Source organism: Anopheles bellator, chromosome 1, assembly GCF_943735745.2.
Source record: "Anopheles bellator chromosome 1, idAnoBellAS_SP24_06.2, whole genome shotgun sequence".
NCBI classification, from domain to species: domain Eukaryota; kingdom Metazoa; phylum Arthropoda; class Insecta; order Diptera; family Culicidae; genus Anopheles; species Anopheles bellator.
The window spans coordinates 36,867,222-36,886,272 of record NC_071285.1 but is presented as its reverse complement, the minus strand read 5'-3'; the positions used below and the strand labels follow the sequence as shown (position 1 = coordinate 36,886,272).

Genomic DNA, 19,051 nt, shown 5'->3' with positions numbered 1-19,051 from the left:
CGCTGTCGTTGCTCCATCAGTCAAACATTATAGTGAGTTCCGAAACTTAAGCCCTTTTGGAATTTACATGCACACGAAGGTGCATCTCAACATAATGGTAATACATTTTTCTTACATTTCTACGTGAGGGCATCCGCTGTACGTCAATACGATTAATCGATTGAATACATCGAACAATTATGTCATTAGCAGTTTGGGTAGGGATTAGTAGGGAGTTTCCCATGCTTCGACAGAAATTAAGCCGAATTTGGTTGAAAACCAAGATTTAAAGTATTACGAGCGTAAGGAATCATTCACACGATTGCATCATTTACCTCTGACATATTGAATTGTCAGTGCAGATCTTCGCCGATCTATGTTCCTTCGAAGCTTATTGTACTACTGTGACCAAACAATACCGGGAATTCGCTTCTAGCTCGAAATTGTTTTTCAGCTTTAGCTCTAATATTTAAAAAACCTTTATTCTTCTAAATCTATGTCAGCACCTTTGAAATAATCCTTGTCTACATTTATTCCAATTTTCAAAACGGCCCGAAGTTTGTTTTCAGTCCAAAATGATCACGACATGATGATGAAAACATTATGCAAAAATGTGATGCAATCACGAGGAAGCTGAACAAAGATTTGTCTCTCCGCTTAAGACTAAAATAGTATTTTTGTTGACAGTTGGGCCGGTTGGAAAGAATTAATTGTAAGCTCCATGTGAACGCGTCGTTTCTATTAATTCAATTGTGGTAGCTATAAAACGAGCTGTTACAAAGTTTGTTGAACTATTGCCATTGGTCATTTGAAAGGATTTCCAAATCTATAGCTTGAAGTTCTTCCGAACCCTTTCTGTTATTATTAATTACAGCTTACTTACATACATTCCACGAATATTACAGCACAGGGTAGAAGTTAGGTAAATGAACCAACATTTCGTAATACACAGTTATTTGCGGCGAGGAGCGAACGGTCAAGGTCATCTGCAAACATGGCGTTATTGCGCAACAAACAAGGGGTCACTTCCTTCTTCACACCAACACCAAACCAACTGCCACGAGCTCTTCGGTGGTGCCCAACTCTAACTACCGTAATTTAATCAAACCATACGGCCCGGGGAAAATCCCATCTAAAATTGCTAATTTGCGTATCGGATCAATTTCCTTCACACAGACTCACATATAAAGGCACGTCGATGGGCTGGCCGGTGAGATCGTTTACCGACCGGCGGGGTCGGATCGTGTTACCAGGTGGCGACGTGAGGTACAAGATGATGCACATAAGGCTGCGGCGCATGAAAAAAGGCGAATGGTTTAATTAATTAGCCAGCCGGCGGCAGCAGGTTTTTGCATCAGCGCCGCTGCTGGCTGAAGAGCGCCAGAGTCCGGCCAGAGTGAGGTCTGTGAGGGTTTACCGAGCACCTCCGGCCCAGAGCAGTGTCCTTCTGCGCGTGTGCTTGGCGCTCCATCGCTGGCGGAACTAAAAAGAAAGCAAAACCTTTCACCTTAACCCACTAACGGACGCCAGTGACCGACGCCCATATGTTAACCCTCGATAGCGATCGACCACCCAGCCGGCCGTGGTGTCCGGCCCCGAGCAGGCACACTAAAATAGTGGCCACCGGTCGATCAAGGAAACACCTCCGGCCCACGTTGTGAGGCAATTGTTGTAAATGGTTATGGTGAGAAAATGCAGCACCTGGGGTCCGGTGGCGACGGCGGCGGCGGCGGGACACCGCACGGCGAATAAAACTGTAAAAGTTATCGCTAAAAATTATGATCCTACCACCGCAATTATCGTCCTTAGTGTCCGACCTACGCCGCCACGCTGGTCAAGACGAGTTAAATTTACTCCCCGACGGGGCCTGGGGAACCGGTCCTGGTCCGGCGATGCATTTCTTGTCGGGTGACCTTTCGCGCTGTACCGACCTGACCTGCACCGAGCGCAGAACGCGGATCACGAAATCCTTTATCTGGCCCGACGATCGGCTGGCTGCGGGGAAAAAAGGCAAACCGCGAAATTAAGCCATTTCCAGCCCGGTTACGTATTCCGCGCGTCCATCAGACCGGCCCGGCCAGTCAGTTGAATCAATTTCTCGCCGAAAATGGCACTCCGCAAGGACACGCGGACATACGCGGAGCCAGGACACGCGAACCACAGGTTAGTGGCCACGGGCTCGGCCCCGTGCCAGCCGTAGTGATCACCATAAAACCGAACCTTTACGTCTTCATACGCTCCGAATGGCGTGTCGGAGCTCAAAGACACAGGCAAGGCTCCGTGACAGGTCGCATAATCATGCCGCCGTGCCGTAGGGTCCGTGTTTTCGCGCCCGTTTGACCATCGTCCTATGCTGGACGCCGGGCCGAACCGGTGCCGTGCTTTGTGCCCGCCATCAGTCAAGGTCATCTTGCGTGTGCCGCGGCCCGGCCTCAGCCAGCTGTTGGAACGCCCTGCCGGAGCATATGCGCCGAGGCGCGTACCGTTTGTTTAACCAGTCCGCACCACCAATCCGGCCACCCGATGCAGCTTCTCCGGCTTTCTCCTGCCATTGTGTGCCGCAGCATCCGAGACGGCGCGCAATAGGAAGTGTCGTCGGCTGTGGTGTGGTGTGTGCCGTTTGTCACACGTCGGAATACCAAAACAAAACACAAGAGGTGCGAACTTGTCGAATCCGGCAACGGTGTTATGTAATGGTTGCGGTTGGCATTGAATTCCGGGGCGCGCTTCGACGGCACTCCCACCCCGACGGTTGACGAACCGGGAGGGTTTCCTTTTTACGTTTCCGTGGGTCACTCAGTAACTTCAAATGATAATCAGATGTGGCGATTTCTTTGCAGATCTACCGGACCGGCTGACGGGTTGCTGCTCGTCTTCGGCGAGAATCGGCGGCCGGATCGGAACCCGCGAGGACCGTAGTGCGACCGGAACAGCGCACCACGCGATACGATGAGATTTCCCAAAAACGTCTTCAATGTCCGACAAAATGCTACGAATCCGCTGTTTGCACCGAACGACGGTGGCCGCACGCCGCTATCGATGCTCATTTCGCAGGGAGCGAAGATAAGCACCAGTAAGTAGCACCATCTATTCTTAGCGGGCCAGTTTGTACTGAAAGAAAAATATAATAATATCAGTTCGTAGTCATTCTGCCACTAAATCACTCATGTTTACTCTCACTTTGTATCATCCAATCTGCAAAGTAAATAATCAAAACAATTTATTATGACAGATCCAGCGAAGTAAGTGTCAGAAAAAATCAACTTCATAATTATTTGTTTTGTTTTTCCCCGTTTGTTTGCATAAACTTAATCCAATTGCGGTGCAACGGATGATTTGAAAACGAAGCATTGAACACAGAGCATAGAACCCTACAACAGTCCTATGCTTTCTATTTCACCCCATTCGTCATCTCTGCGTTTCTCAGCAGGCATATGTGTCGCTAGCGCGACGGATACGGCGAAGGGGTTGTGGCCGCCGTTGCCCGGCAATCGGCGTGCCTTAAACTAATGAGTAAGGAAAATTACGGGCCTTGGTGACGCTTGGCTCAGCCTACGCACAACGGAGGGGCCTTCGCGGGCCACCTCCGGTAGGTTGAATTTTTGCTAGAGGCTCAGGTCGTCCCTTCGAGCTTGTCCTGCCTACTTTTGCAGGATGCTTGGGAGATTCGCGATCTGCCTCTCATCAGCCGCGAACGGTGCGGCGATAGAGTCGCCGCGAAAGAGAAGCGCGGACGGATGATTTTGACAGTTCCGTCCTAACGACGCTGTTTACGTTCCGCGCTGTAGCTGTAGCGTAACTCGCGCACATTGTTATTCGGTGGGATTATATGAAAATAAGGTTTTAAATGGCTATTTTAAAGAATAGATTCAGCGGAACTACTACATTTTACTTGAAAATATATCCACATATTTTCTTTCATTAGTTGATTTTACTTTTGGAATGATTAGGTCCTGGTATGTTTTTATCCTGAATTACGCTTTATTTTTTCAAAGAAAACGTTCATTACATGAATGAATATTCAATGTGATAATGCAAAAAGACGTGTTTCTCATGCCTCATTCTTATTTTCTTCTGTTTTTTAATTGGGCAATTATTGTCTGATAAATATTGTTCGATTTAATACTTCACTCGTTACTGTCTGGAGAATTGATCTTAATTGAACCTTTTCCTGGAATGGGTGTTAGAACGTAATTTCTTCAAAAACCGTTACTCGAAGTCCTTGAGTGTTTACACTTCCTATTGGAAACATCCGATAAAATGTTGCATGATTAGCTCCACGGTCCCCGGTCTATTAATCGCCCACTATTAATATTGTTGCTTCTATCAACTGCCCGACACCATCTGTGCTACGCTTCGCTAAGGCACTGAGGCAAAAACGGCCTCTCTATTACTCCTGTACCTGTAAGTGGATCGTGATTCCCCAGGCGCTAGGACCGAGAGACGATCAAGACATCACACAGTGATACATCGCGTCTGGCGATACAATTCACCACGGCGTCGGCGCCGGCAGCCACAGGCAATCAGCGGCAATCAAGAAAACCCCCCGCCGAGCACTAATGTATCATGCCCACCCGAAAGGGCTCCTGCTCGCATCCTAAGTCGTTAACCCGGCGGCACGATTCTGTTCACTTCGCCTGCCGATCGTTTCAAATAAGTTGTGCTTGCCCTAATCAATTACCGGGGGTGCAAAAACGAGTGCGCTCCCGGATGGAAACACAATGGCCGATTGGTCGATAAAAAGGAGGAAAAAACATGTTGATGTAAAGCCCCGTGTTGCCAACATCCCGAAGAAGGCGATTGAGATCATAGCACTTCACTTCTAAGCCGGCCGCCGCTGTTTGCGATACTTTGAACCGTCAAGAACCGTGTCCGCCCAAGTGGCTTACTGGTTCGAAGATCGATCGCCAGCACCGCCACGATGATGATGACTCGCGGGAACGCTAATCAAATCAGCATCAAATCATGAACCTGAGCTCTGGCCCCGCCGTTTGATCGGCCAAATTAAATTACCGTATCTTCTTCCCACTCCGGTGGCTCCGGCCATTAAGTGCTGGACGCCGCTGGACTCACTTACTCCCTGGCCCGGGGTTTGCCAAAACCTGCCCCTTTTCGCACAGAATACGCTGTTCCACACCCAACTCGTGGAGGAGTATGTTAATAATTTTCCACGCCTTTCGCAGACAGGTGGGCCTTAAACCAGCTGCTGCAGTGCCTGACCTTCAGCAGGTCTGGAACTCCTGCGTAGCGTACTTCATCCCGACATGCTTCATGGTCCAGGTCCAGTCTTCAGAAGTCAGATTTCGAAGCCATTTTTAATTGAACCCAGCGCCTCGGGGCTCAATGAACAAATTACTGCTAATGACGATCGAGCGAGGTTTGTGCGGCTCACCGGGACACCACACCGGGTTTGATGATGAGCGTTATGGACAAATATTTGATGTTTGATCGACTCGACAAACGGTCAAACCGGTTGGACACTTGAACTTAGGACGGCTCGTTTCCGGCGAAATCGTTGCCGTGGAGCTCATCACCAGGCAAACCCAGACACAGGCGTAGTACTGTTGACACATCCGGATCAAATTCTCGCTGCCGTCAGCACCAGCAGCGCTGCGCTACAAAGTGACACGCTATCCCTTGGCCAACTGTTTGCTAAGTGAGTTAGCGAAAAGCGGCGGAAGTTTTACGTCGGTTGGCGATTTGCTAAATTTGGAAGCTAACTCGGAGGGCCTCACGTGCAACCTCGTTAGAGGAAGGGTCTTGGAAACAAGACCACTCCGGTTACGCAGGATCCGTTCTAGTCGTGGACGGTGAGTCGCTGGCAAAAGTTATTACACACGCCACCAATCTGCATCCAACGCCGCGATCTGGAGTGTGGCAATCGCTCACGATCGCTCTCGATCAAACACTATCACCAACCGGCCCTCGAGCTCTCTCGAAAGGTGCATGTGAAAACTGCATCGCGTAACCGGGGCGCAGCAGAACCATAAACAAACCATTTAAGCACGCGCGGGAAATTCTTAAGCAATCTCGCCGCCTCCGCCGCATCCAGCAGCGGCCTGACTCCGTAACCTAAAAGCCAAAACCGGTGAGCAACCGGTGTCAACGCATTGGAGCCGGGTCCATGGGTCTCAGACGTTCGGTCGGGTGTCGATCAACGGACTGTCTTACGTAACTGCACCGGACGATCATCCAGTTGCTGCGCACTCACACCTGTATGGCACGCCAAGCTGGCCGACACTCCGAGATGCACGCAGAAGGGTTTAACTTGACACCGTTCAAGGAGAAAGATAGCGGCAGCCCCACCCAGCCCAGGTTCTCAACCGGGGTCTGCTAGAGGCAGTCCATGGCCCGCAGCCCAGCGTGCTGAGTCCAGCGGCTAGTGAAACGACCTTTTCCACCCGGGCTCCGGCTGAAGGAAGGTGGCCGTCCGGTAGGGTGAGTAGGTCACATCAATCGATTGCATTCGCCCGGCCGATCATCGCCCGGGTCGGTAACGCGATCTGGCTGCCAAGAGCCAGCCATGCGAGTCTGGCAGCCATCAATTTCAACTCCGAAGACCCCTCGGTTTGCACGGTTAGAAGAGGCGGGATCCGGCCGGCTGATCGCGGGGGAATGTAGCGCTTTGCATAAACATACACACCACGATCACCGGGTACTGAGACGAAAAAGTTTGTGCAACTTTAGGTAGTCACCGGTCGGTTGGCACACCACCATCCGCCCGCCAGCTGATTGGTCGTTTTTCCAGTTTCTTTCTTATTGGACTCTGGCGTCACGCGAGGACTCAAGGGTGCAGCGAGAGCGAGCGAGAGAGACCCTTTCCAATCAGTCACCCTCTGTCCTTCACCCGGAAACAGGACCCCGAAGGCAGCTTTCGTTGACCCACTTTCTGAGGGCTGGCGCGGCTCGCTGCGATCCTGGGACATTTCGCGATTTTTGTACGATAGAAATCGAAAACGTGAAACAAGTCGGCCAGCCGTCGGCGAGCCGCGTGGAGTGCAGACACTCTCAAGACCGACTCCGAGACCTGTCGGCTAGGCGACTCCTTATAGCGCGCTGTGTGCATTTGTTCTTGTTTGATTTGCTTTTTCCGCCAGCCGCCGAGCCGAGCAGATAGGGGGCCGTAAAAAGTAGGTTTCGATTATATAACCGAAAAATCTGGCACCCGCATTCGCAGGCTCGCAGAGAGGTCCATCGCCCGTTTCGGAGTCTTGCGTAGCACGCTCTGTATCGACCGTAAGATTAGTCGGACCTTAGGGTGGAGATGCGAGCTACTAACTCAAGTAGCTGACGGGGACCGGCTGACAGAAAAAGGGACCAAAGCCTGGTGCCGGTCAAGTGATGTAATTATTATTCAATTAAAACATTGCACATCTAGCTACGGAGTCGGAGAACACCGCGCTGAGAGGCGCCGGAGGTTAGTGTAACGAGTTTCGTGGCCGGGTGAAGATTTCGCAACACCTCGCGCTGTACCCGGAGCCGGCCCTATGAAGCCGCACCGTGCAACGGGACCACCCCGCAGGACACATCGGAGGGCGGTGCTAGCTTATTAGCTAGAAAAAACCCGTTAGCAAACACGTGGCCCTACGCAAGGCCAACCCGGTAGGGCCCCACAGGTACACATGATTACGGGTTTTGGGTCAGGTTCGAAGCAGGAACACCACCAGCCGGGGGCCACTGAGAATCGATTAAGCACAACCCCGGGGAGGTCAAGCCTGGGCGAAAGGGAAACCGTGTTGCTCCGTGGCATCCTGCTCAATGCAAACTGGTCACCGGGCTGTGGGTGGTTGGACCCGGTTGTCCAATCCGCCCTTGGACTGGTGAAGGACTTTTCACCTTTCTGGTACCGTAATTGGCCACCGATCGCTTCCGTGAGTGTATCACAGTCCACACAGTGCCTCTTATTGCATGCCAGGACCTACGGCATTATGCAAGTCCGTGTTGTCAAAAGGAAGCTGGAATACTAGGCGGCTCATTAAATTCGGAGCCTCGACAACAAAGGGCGCTTCTCCGTTTTTTTATATTGGTACATTCTTCAAATGAACGTATGTGAAGTTTCATTTCAATCGGACAATGAGTTTTTTACAAGCCATTTAGTATCGACTTTACAACATCTTTTACAACGGAACAAATCAAGTATCGTCCATCGATTGAATTGTTATTTTCGGAAGGTTTAAAAACAAAGCAAATTTATGAACGATTGTTGAAAGTGTATAAGGACTTTTCGCCTTCAATTAGTGTATTGAAAGAAGGGTTTCTGAGTTTAAACGTGGTCGTACTAGCCTTCAAGATGATCCATGTCAAAAACGTCAAAAAACAAACACAACGACTGGAATAGTCGAAATGTCGAAAATAGTCGAATCACTTAACGAGATTTAGTATAAGGCCTAGCCATCTCATTGTACACTATAACCAATATTTTGACTGAAGTTTTAGGTTGCTAAAAACTGTTTGCAAAATGGGTGCCTTCATGACAATATTTAAAGCGTTTTTGATAGAATAAAGTGGATTTTGTGCATCGAATCATCACCGAAGGAGACTTGGGTCTATCACCATGATCCTGAATCAAAACAAGAGGCCACTCCTTAGGTGTGAACCTTGTTCTTCGGCTCCGAAACGTGTTCGAGTCCAGAAATCGCCCAAAAAGGCGTTAGCATCAGTTTTGAGAGGTGCGAACGGAATTTTGTTTGCTGATTACTTTGAAACTAGTAAAACAATAAATTTCGATAATTGCTGTAACCTTTTAGAACAACTGAAAGAGAAAATTCTTGAAAAAAGATACGGTGTGCAGAAAAAAACATCCTCTTTCATCAGGCCAATGTCACAAGAGAATGTCATCCAAGAATTAAAGTTGAAATTTTCGGAATATCCACCGTATTCATCAGATTTGGCCCCTAGTGACTTCCATCTGTTTTCAGACCCAAAAAAATCATGCGTGAAAAGCGTTTTTCATCAAATGATGACGTCATAACAGCCGAAAAAAATACTGTGACATGTCGATACTAAATGGCTTGGTGACCGATTTGAATGAAACTTCACATACGTTCAAATGAAGGGATTACAAAACAAAAAAAATAGGCTCTTAGCAGTGCCCCCTGTTATCGAACGTCTAAACTTAGTATACAACCCAGTAAATGTCTCCCGAGTGCCACACAACTCGGCCATCAAAAACCGTCCATTACATCCCACAACCTAACCTTCGAACGCTCGGAAGCAAACCCTTCACATACGCTCCGTGCGGGCGTGGGAACAATCCGGTGGGTGGCCACCGATGCAACTGCACTTATCCCTTTCCAGAGCCCACAGCCGGTTACACTAGCGTCCGGCTTCCGGTATAAGAAACGCACTCCACCCGGTCATCCGGTGTCCTACTGAGCCCGGAGTGGTTTATGGGCTCGTCTCCGGTCCGAAGAGGACGGGTTACGACTCCCCATCCGGAGCGGGTGGCCGGCCGGGGATGGGTTGTTTGCGGTTTGCCGTTCGGTAATTAAATTGTCCAATGAGGTTGAGACCTTCTTGGGGCTGTTTGGATGACTTGCCAGATACGAGCCTAGAAGCTGGGCGTTAGAGCATAAGAAGAAACAACATGCCCCGCCACCGCCACCGACATCGGGGAGGGCACCACCCTCATCAATCACCTCACAGACAGAAGTGTTGGCCCCTTTGTGGCCGAAGGTCTGCCGGCTACTGCAAACTGTTGATTAATGCGATTCGTGGGGGCAAAAAACACCGAACGACAGACGGTGGCCGGCAGCGTATATATTGTTTGGGACAACCGTCGGGGCAACTGTGTAATGTTGGAATGTTGCCACATCATTTCGGGGGTTTCGGGGCGGCTGCCGTAATTAGTCAGCAATCAGGTCTAATAGCAAACCGGGTTGTTTGAGTAAAAATAATGACTGACTTGTGAGTAACTACAACGCTAACAATTCCTCGTCCCTTTCTTCCAGACTTCCCCGTGATTATCTTTGGCATCGTGACACTTATCGCCGGGGTCGTACTGTCTTCCGTTCCTTTGGTAAACATTTTCATCATGAAGGTAAGTTCGGAGCTCACAAGGATGGTGGTGACCAAGAGGAAGAGTCCATTTTTCCCCCCATTTTTTCTTCCGTTTCAGAATCTGAGGCTGTGGAATGGCTCGATCAGTTACCACTACTGGCAGCGTCCGGGCGTCACTAGGCTAACTAAGGTGTACATATTTAACGTTACTAACCCGGAGAAGTTTCTCGCCGGTGAAAAGCCAAAACTAGTTGAAGTAGGACCGTTCGTGTACAGGTAAGCCATACAGAGCAATCATCATCCGGCGCGCGATCCGGTTGCCGGATGCCCAGCACCGGTTCTATTTATACATCCCGTGAGTTCCCGCCCGATTGAATGGTTCGAGGAATCGACGAGACTGAGAATTTCAATCGACCAACAGCCAGCCGCACGACGCTCATTTGCAATCACGTTCCATTTCCGCCTGCGTGCGTAACAACAAACGGACCCGGTACGGGTTTTCCCGACTTCCCAGCTATAGGGAGGGATTCCTACCGCGATTAGTGTTTGCATTAAAATTGACACAATCGAGACTATCGGAGGAACGAAAATCCGAGGAACTCCGCTCCGGGAAAAATCTAGAACACATTTTCCCGTCTGAGTGCCACTGACGATTGTGCAACAGTTTATGTAAACTGACCGACAGACAAACCCAACCCGAGCTCATGTGGTATGGTTGTACCGAAAACGGCTCGTTCTAGGATCTAGGTACGCGCGTGGCCACCACTCAGGGCCGAGATCTCCACATCGCGCATCAGGAGTTCAATGGTTCAATGTATCCACCGGTGGCCCCGTTCAAGTACGACGGGTTGTTACGGACCCCACCGTTCCCCACACTAAAGCACCGAAGCACCGAAGCTCGGGGAGTCCAACGGATTAGTTTATTAGACAAGTAATTGCGACGATCCGACGACGCGAACGAAGCGGCAGCACTTGTTTCGCTGGAGCCGCGGTACTTTGCGAGACGCGCATTAGCGTAATCAAGTTCGTCGGCGACGCTTCCAAGCGAACGCAACGCAGAAGATCATGGCCGTCCGGTCTTTGTCGAGAGCCGGGTCTTGCCCGCGGGGCGGCTACGACGCTAATGTTTGGCATTTGTTTTCTTCTTGCAACTTGACTGCCTTCCAGCAGCAACTTCCTTTCCTGACGCCACTACCCTTTTGTATCTGTCTCACCACCAGGGAGGACATGGAGAAAGTCAACATCAAGTTCCACGACAATCACACCGTGACGTACCAGCACAAAAAGATTCTGCACTTTGTTCCTGAGCTGAGCGTAGACAAGAATGTACGCATCACGACACCAAATATACCGTTGCTGGTGAGTTACTTTGCCACACGAGCCCAGTAGAAATCCTAACTCCGGAATTCCGGAAATACTCGACAGACCATCTCGACGCAGAGCAAGTACTTACACTTCCTAGCAGCAAAGACGATCTCGGTCGCTCTGACGCTGATGGGCAAGCAAGAAATGTTCGTATCGCTGACCGCCGACGAGCTGGTGTTCGGCTACGACGATCGGCTCGTCAGTCTGGCGCACAAGTTCTATCCCCGCAACCGACGGCCGCTGGAGAAGATGGGACTTCTGAATGGGGTAAGTGGTCCCGAGTTTTGGGCAACGCCAGACTGACGCCCAGCATCACCACCTGATACGCTTCACGCTTGACCATTGCCATCATCATCCGCAGCATCACCAGTAGCCAGCGGTAACGATCGTCGGTGCCAAAGTGTTTGTCCTGTCACAGATCGTATTTGTTCTTGGCTGGCTAGGACCCAGGACAATCAGAAAATACTGCAAGTTCTCGATTGAAATTTTAAATCTTGATCCTGAACCTATTTAAGCGGCGTTAGTTATCCAACTTGCAGATTTCTGGTTGTCCTGTTCCTAGCCTAGTAGCAGCTTCCATCCTCCGACACATACCGAAGCGTCAGAGCGGCCACTTCCTTCTGATTCAAGTTTTGTTCGTTTCAGCTATAGACCATCTATCATGCGCATCGCGATCAATCATCAACTGCACCACTCATCATTATCAGTATCTTCACCACTTCATTGATCGACCGACTAATTGACCATCATTTCCACCATCGCCCGCCTTTGTCGTGAAAAGGCTCGTTGGCTCGTTCCTAGCTAGAACCTTGAGGCGTTTCACTTCGGCGTCCCCAGCGTACCCTTGCTAACGATGGCTTCTCCACTTCCGGTGTCTAGCCGCCTGGGGAGGATACCCGTGACCGTGACTGTTCCACGCTAATTCAGCTATTCACGCAGCACGCATCTCGCACACGGCCGAGCATTTCCTCCGCCTTCAATCCGACGGGCAGCCACGACGATTTTCTCATTCCGAGCGTCGACGATTTCCGCGTTTTCCGTCCGCATTGTGGCTGTGTAATTGCCCCGTTGTCTGGGTTGGCGCAGCTGGAAAAGAATTTCGACGGCCGCCCGGCTAGCGACGCCGGCGATGGGTTAATGGATTAAAGGAGCTGAGGCTGGCTTGGGGCAGCGGCGGATTGGTGCTTAACATTCCGTCAGGCTAAGGTGTTATTATTTCACGATGCTAATTTGCTTTGTTCGACAACCGCTTTTAGTGTAACAACAAAAACCTGAAACCGAACCACTTTTTCTCGCGTTCCCTATCGCGGTGCGGTGCCGGTGGAGAAAAGCAATTGAAGTTCGGTGAGATCACCGAGAGCACCGAGAGCGGCCAGAACCTTTGCCCCCTCGCCCCCGGGGCCAGCCGCATACCTATTTATCGTACGTGTGAAGTTTTGTGTAACTTTGTAGCGCGTGTGAGCTATCGCTGGACATTGCGTATATGTAACCATGCTCTCATCTGCATGCTCGTGGGAATCTCGCCTCAGAACTAGGGGGCGTTAGAAACGAGCAGTGTACCGGGTTCGGAGGAGCTTTGAAATCGCTGTGGCCCCGTGAACGAACCGCAACGCACCACGAGCCACGCCTTGCCACGTCGAGTTCGTGGCCCTGACCAACGTTTTACACAGGAAGAACAAGTAGCAATTACATCGATTACAACATGCACCCTCATCGGAATCGGGACGGTATGCGAGAGAGAGAGAGAGAGAGAGAGAGGACTTCAGCTCCCCTGGTGCCGAGACCAGGGTTTGCCAGTAAGCACATCATTACGGCCATCTCAATCAATCGACCGGCTCGTTCGCGTGCCCGGGGCACCGTCCGTCTTCCGCAAGGGTTGACTGGCTGGCTACCAAATGTCTGGCGTGTCCCCTTGTGTATGGGATGGAAACGGGCCGTACGATGTCTCCAGTAGACCATTACTTCAACATTGAACTTTGGTATGCGCAAAAAACGCATTGAACCACTCTATGGCCGACGGCCACTCCGGAACATTGAGTTTCAGAATGGCCATCTCGATGCTAGTAATCAGCAGTAACTTCCTTGATAGACTACGATGAGTTATGCGACAGTATTACGATGGTACTTCAGGGCTATCACAATCATTAGATGCAACGCCGATCGATGTATAAACACATCGTAACAATTCGAATGCTGTGGGACTTCTGCCGGATGCGTTTTGACTACCGCTCTTCTTACCATATATTCCAATCCCGGCAATCCCAAAAGCCATGCTGAAGATGGGAGACTTTTTTAATTATGTGATAATACCACCCTAATGAGCCGTGATTAATTTGCCTACGTCTGCGGCAGCCAACATAGGGGCGTTCAGTGCAGCACAAAAAGCCCACTTCAAACGTGTAATTGACTGCGCACAGCCAACCGTCTCGTTTTACTTTTTAATAACCGTATATCGAAACCGAAGGCGGTCCCGTTTGATTGCTGAAAATGAGCCACGAGAGCGAGAAGTTAATCAATGCTCAGGATCACCTGAACTTCTGGGGGCGCCCCGAACGTGCCGCGGACAGCTTATTAATTCGTTCACCGAAAGCATCCCTTAAACGGGCGGGGGGAGCCTGCGGCGAGATAATTTACCTTACATTTGGGCCATACGAAACACGTGTTTCTTTCAGTTATCCTTCCTCCGCGCTACGCTTCTGGCTTCTGGCGTGACTTCTTACCGCGTTTATAAATGTGCTACACGACGACGGCCTGGCAGGACCGGGAACCTTTGAAGACAGCCCGGCCTGGTAGCCCGAAGGCTCCCGCTCCTGTGGGTAAACAAACGATTATTGCAAGCTGCCGGTGGCTGTCCCACATCGAGTGTCCTCGAGGCGGGCTCTGTATTCGGCTTATGCTTATTGGTTGGTGAATAAAGTATCCTACACGATGTAGCTACTGCATCATCGTTAACCGGTTCACGCTGCGTTTGATCTCCACGGGGGGGCTTAAAGTGTTCGGTGTTCGGTGTTTTGACTGCTACATTACGCCTGGTTTTGACAACCAGCCTACAGCACGATTGTCGCACGCAACATTGTCGTCGTGCACTTCGATTGTTTTATTTTAAGAGCCGTTTCATTTGATTTACGTCAATCATTAAGCTGATCGTAGCAAGCGTTTAACGGCTTCTAGATTGCAGCCATTTTCGAGTTGAGGAACTGATGCCACGGATGCTTATCTGTTCATTGCATAAGACTTATCAGAGCGATCAAAGGGATTACATCAACAAGGAGAGGAGCTCATCTAAATAGAATAGAGGTAGCTCGAACGGGGCGTGTTCTGGTAAAAAACTACATTCTGACACATAACGGAACCGCAATCGATAAGAACAGTTACGCGCCCGACTCGGCCGATGCGATAATATTACATCAATTGCGTGCGAAAAGCCAACCGTTTCCTATGTTTGTCTTACAATGTTCCCTAATGGTGAGTTATTACGTGTGAAGCGCAATATCGAGAACCTTCTCCACGATCGCTATCACTGCACCGGCGATGAGGAGTCGCTTTCGGTTGCGTGACAGGGTGCGAAAAGTTTCCTTCCACCCGAACATGCTAAGTGGCACCGAAGCTTACTCCCCGAGCGGGTTGTCCAGCCCGGTTTAAGCGAAATAGCGTGATGATCCCGGCTACAATTTGGCTTAGACACTTTTTCCTCCACCTAAACCACAATTGTGGACGGCCATTGGCTGGGTAATCAATGAAAATAAATAAGCGAAACCGCGCGGAAAAAACCAAAGCTCCCGGATAGCATCATCTCGTTGGCCCCACTCGCCTTTGTGTTTTTTTTCCACCGCCTTACCCATAAATCTTAACACACAATTGGTTTTATGGCCGCTTCAGCCGGTCGACTAGTCGACGGAGAAAAGAAAATCGGTAAACAGACGAGCAGTCGACGGAATTTTCCATTCATCGATGGCGCAGCTAATCACCCGCGGGAGATGATTCCCTGGAACCTTGCTTCATAATTAAGCTGTCAGCAAGCAATTTCTGGGTGGGCATAGAAAGTATAAACGATCGTATCTAACCCAGAGATGCTGGTTTTTGTAGCGTCTTCATTCAACGTCACCCTGCCATTAGCGATCAACACGAATGTATCCTTTTGTTTTTCTTCTCCTTTTTGCGATAGAGAATCTCGGGTTGATTAGGTGGAGACGCCACGCGACACACTCTAGGAAATTCATTTATCATTTTACTCGTTGCGACTCTTCATTTCAATTTTATGCCAATTATTGACCTATTTTTTATTATTTACTTTTAATATCTCCCACTCCTTTGAAAATCCAAACAACCGCCCCGTTTTTGTTTTTTTTTCTTTCTTATTTTTACACACACCTTACCCCGAACGGCCATATCCTTAATTCCTTGCGCCAACCAAAACAAACAAAATGTGAAATGTAAAATCCAGCGGAACGGTACTCTTACCGAGTACGCGACGATGCACACCGGGCACACGGGCATGGACAAGTTCGGGTACTTTGACAAGCTGAACGGTCTGGACCATTTGCCCCACTGGGACGGTGAGCCCTGCCGGAACCTGGAGGCGTCCGAGGGCAGCTTTTTTCCACCTCGCGACATCACGCACGGCGACGTGGTGTATATCTACGATAAAGATCTCTGTCGCAAGATACCTCTGGTGTATCGGAAGCCGATCGAGAAAGATGGTTAGTGCCGCGTGGCCGGTCCGTAGTTTGCTTGATCTGATTCCTATTTTTCATCGTCCTCTTTTTGAAGGAATCGGTGCCGATCTTTACACCATCGCCGATGACGCGTACGGTCCACCGAACGAGAACAACAGTTGTTACGACCATGTGTACTACCAAAAGCGTAGAGGGCTGCAGAACATTAGTCCGTGCCAGTATGGTAAGCTTTGGGTTTGGGGGTCATTTCATTGCTATTCGTATTACAAATCCGCCTTATGCCTTACTTTTTTACAGGAGCTCCAGTGTACATCTCCAACCCACACTTCTTCCAGTCCGATACCGAGCTACTGCAGGCCGTGGAGGGCCTGGAACCACGGCAGGAGCAGCACGAAACGTTCTTCAAAATTCAACCTGTAAGTCCGAATGCCTCCAAATGTCCACGAGTGTGATGTTCATGTGATCAATATTTTCGCAGACATTAGGCGTCCCGCTGGAGGGCCAGGTACGGGTGCAGCTCAATCTTCTAGTCGAGAAAGCGCCCCATATAATAGCAACCAAAGACTTCCGTGATTTCGTATTTCCCATTATGTGGCTCGAGGAGGTAACTTACAAGTGAATCCCATTTTCCATATCAGAAAATTCATCCCAATTTCCCATTTCCTTTTCGGTCCTCTGTACCAGGGTGTCAGCGAGCTTACGCCACCAATCCGACGCTGGATCTACCTTGCCACGGTGTTTGCACCGACTGCGTTACCAATCCTGTCGTTCGGCATGATCATTACCGGTACGTTTGCCTTGATCTACGTCTTCGTGCGGGCGTACAAAAACTTCATATTCGCGGACGACCCAGCGGCAGAGCTTCTCGAAATGGGTCGTCGATCGTTACGCAGAGGTAGCCATCTGATCGGCACCGTACAGCATCGTACGCTGCCACGAGAACGACACAGCTTGCTGCCCCAGATTCCTCCTACCGATCCAGTTGATGGCCCGCTAGAAACTGGCTCGCATCCCCCGTCCGGTCACACTCAACATAACAACAACAACCATCTCCTGCACAACCACAACTTGCTGCAGAGCTACCATCATCTGTACATTCAACCCAAGGACCAAAGTCTACTAACCGAAGAGAACACACCCGCCTAGAGGCGCATCAGTGACCCTTTGTGAACGATCCTTTAGGGCCACATTTGTGCCTTCTTGGCACTACGCAAGTTGTCCGGGCAAAAGATTTTAAATTGAGATTTGTTTTACTGCTCCGGACAACGACCACATTCAACGATCACCTCTCTCCGACGCTGTCTCCCGCTGCAACTAGCGATGGAGGCTGCTACCACACCGACCTTTTACACTGCAGTCACCAGCCTGGCGCTGGTTCCTGGGCGACTGTTCACTTACCTCCAGTGCCGCAGACTATCTCTCTCGGATAAGGTTGCGTATTTCATGCTCGTTTTAGTTCTTAAGCCTATTGCGAACCGCTCCACCTTCGGGGCATAAAAGCCATGCTATGTACTTCAAAACGCAACCCCCGACTTCATCGTCATCGTCGCACATGTTCATTGTGCTAATCTAGGATAGATCGTTACTACCGATGCGCTAAGCTAGCTAAGGTACATCATAAGCTCGCGTTTGGGATGGTGTCCGTCTACGAAGCAACCTTCCGGTTCCTGGTGCCCACTTTCGCTGTTACTCTCTCTCTCTCTATCTCTCATGAAGTGTCGCCCACAGCAGATACTGAATTTTTTCTTGCAGCAGTCAAAAATCGTGAACTATCGTGGCGATGTACGCACCACAGAAATTCGTAGTTGAGTAATAATTAAGCCCTAAGCGTTGTAGTTGATAGTAGCTAAAGGTTAAAGTAGGGTGTAAGTATCATTATTTGCTCAATCGACTACAAGCCACACACCCATCGCACATGCATCGTAAGTCATTTCGAATTCGATTTTAGTCCCACTGGTCCTCTGACGGACGAGTCTGTAAATATGATTTAGCCAAAGCGAAAGAAAAGGAAAACAAAAGTGGAACCCCTTTGGAAGTGTAATGTATATGAAACCCATTTTCGCTCCAAAACGAACGTTAGCGCTCATGTACTGTATTGTAGCTAGGACCGTAATTTAGTTGTAAGGTAGCTATGAAAATCTATTCAACGACTGTGTGCGAACAGATTGTAGGTAGGAAATACCTTTTGTATCATTTTGAAAATAAATTCATTTCTTGCTGCTTTTTAACCGTTGCGTTGTTGCTGTGGCAAGGGATAGGACGTTAATTTTGCGGCGCTGTTCAACTCAACTCAAGTATCTATACACCTCAGTAGTTTCAGTAGCACCTTCAAGAACCGATATTCCCGTGTAAGTCTTGGTTTATAATTAGCTCACGAAATACGGTTATTTACCAAGCCGAGATTCTTTGATGTGCAAAGTTTTGCTCGTTCGATGTAGCAACCACCGGTGAACAGATAAAACGCCAACACTTCGACAATAACCCGCGTCCTCTGCATCGCGTAACGACGGTTTTAGCTATTTAGAAGCTCTAGAGTTCCCCGGCAACAGCGGAGTAAGACGATCCTTCCACACGGAACCTCCGCGATTACTGTCCAGCGTTGCTGAACGTTAATTAAACCGCCTTTCTTGTTAGCCTCACGGTGGTAGTTTTATGAAAATCCCATCATCACCGATCGTCAATTAAATAATTAGATCCTAACGAAGCGGTCGCAGACCGCAACACGCAACATCCGCTCGTCCATGTGGACGCCTCATTGTGCTCCCAGGTGGGCACGTGGCTTCCCATTCGCGCGCGAAGTGAAAAGCTTCAACGTGGTCGGTTGCGGTCCCGCCTCCCCCAAAGGGTGATTGCGTATCTGGAGTGTAACCTCTTTCGGTTGCTTTTCTCGCTCTCGCCGAGGACACTAATTGCGAGGCAACGTGCGACAGTGCACAAGTTCAAGAACACACGAGTTGCCCTGGAGTCGGGTTCGGAAAGGTAATTAAGCCGTCGCATGGCGACTACACGCTCGCCATTACGATTGTCGGTGC

At 49.7% G+C, this 19,051-nt stretch overlaps 1 protein-coding gene and 1 non-coding gene across 2 annotated transcripts; both read left to right on the top strand.

Annotated features, from left to right (window-relative positions):
• The first annotated feature begins 2,843 nt into the window (after positions 1–2,843).
• LOC131208400 (lysosome membrane protein 2) lies at positions 2,844–18,171 on the top strand. Its single transcript, XM_058201142.1, has 10 exons — positions 2,844–3,052; positions 9,930–10,018; positions 10,097–10,254; positions 11,199–11,337; positions 11,404–11,610; positions 15,788–16,043; positions 16,114–16,242; positions 16,317–16,435; positions 16,498–16,623; positions 16,704–18,171. The coding sequence occupies exons 1-10, from the start codon at positions 2,929–2,931 to the stop codon at positions 17,163–17,165; spliced, it is 1,809 nt and encodes a 602-aa protein (XP_058057125.1). The 5' UTR covers positions 2,844–2,928; the 3' UTR covers positions 17,166–18,171.
• On the top strand, positions 3,476–3,660 carry LOC131206761 (U12 minor spliceosomal RNA). Its single transcript, XR_009156817.1, has one exon. It is a non-coding gene; the product is annotated as a U12 minor spliceosomal RNA (small nuclear RNA).
• Positions 18,172–19,051: the final 880 nt, after the last annotated feature.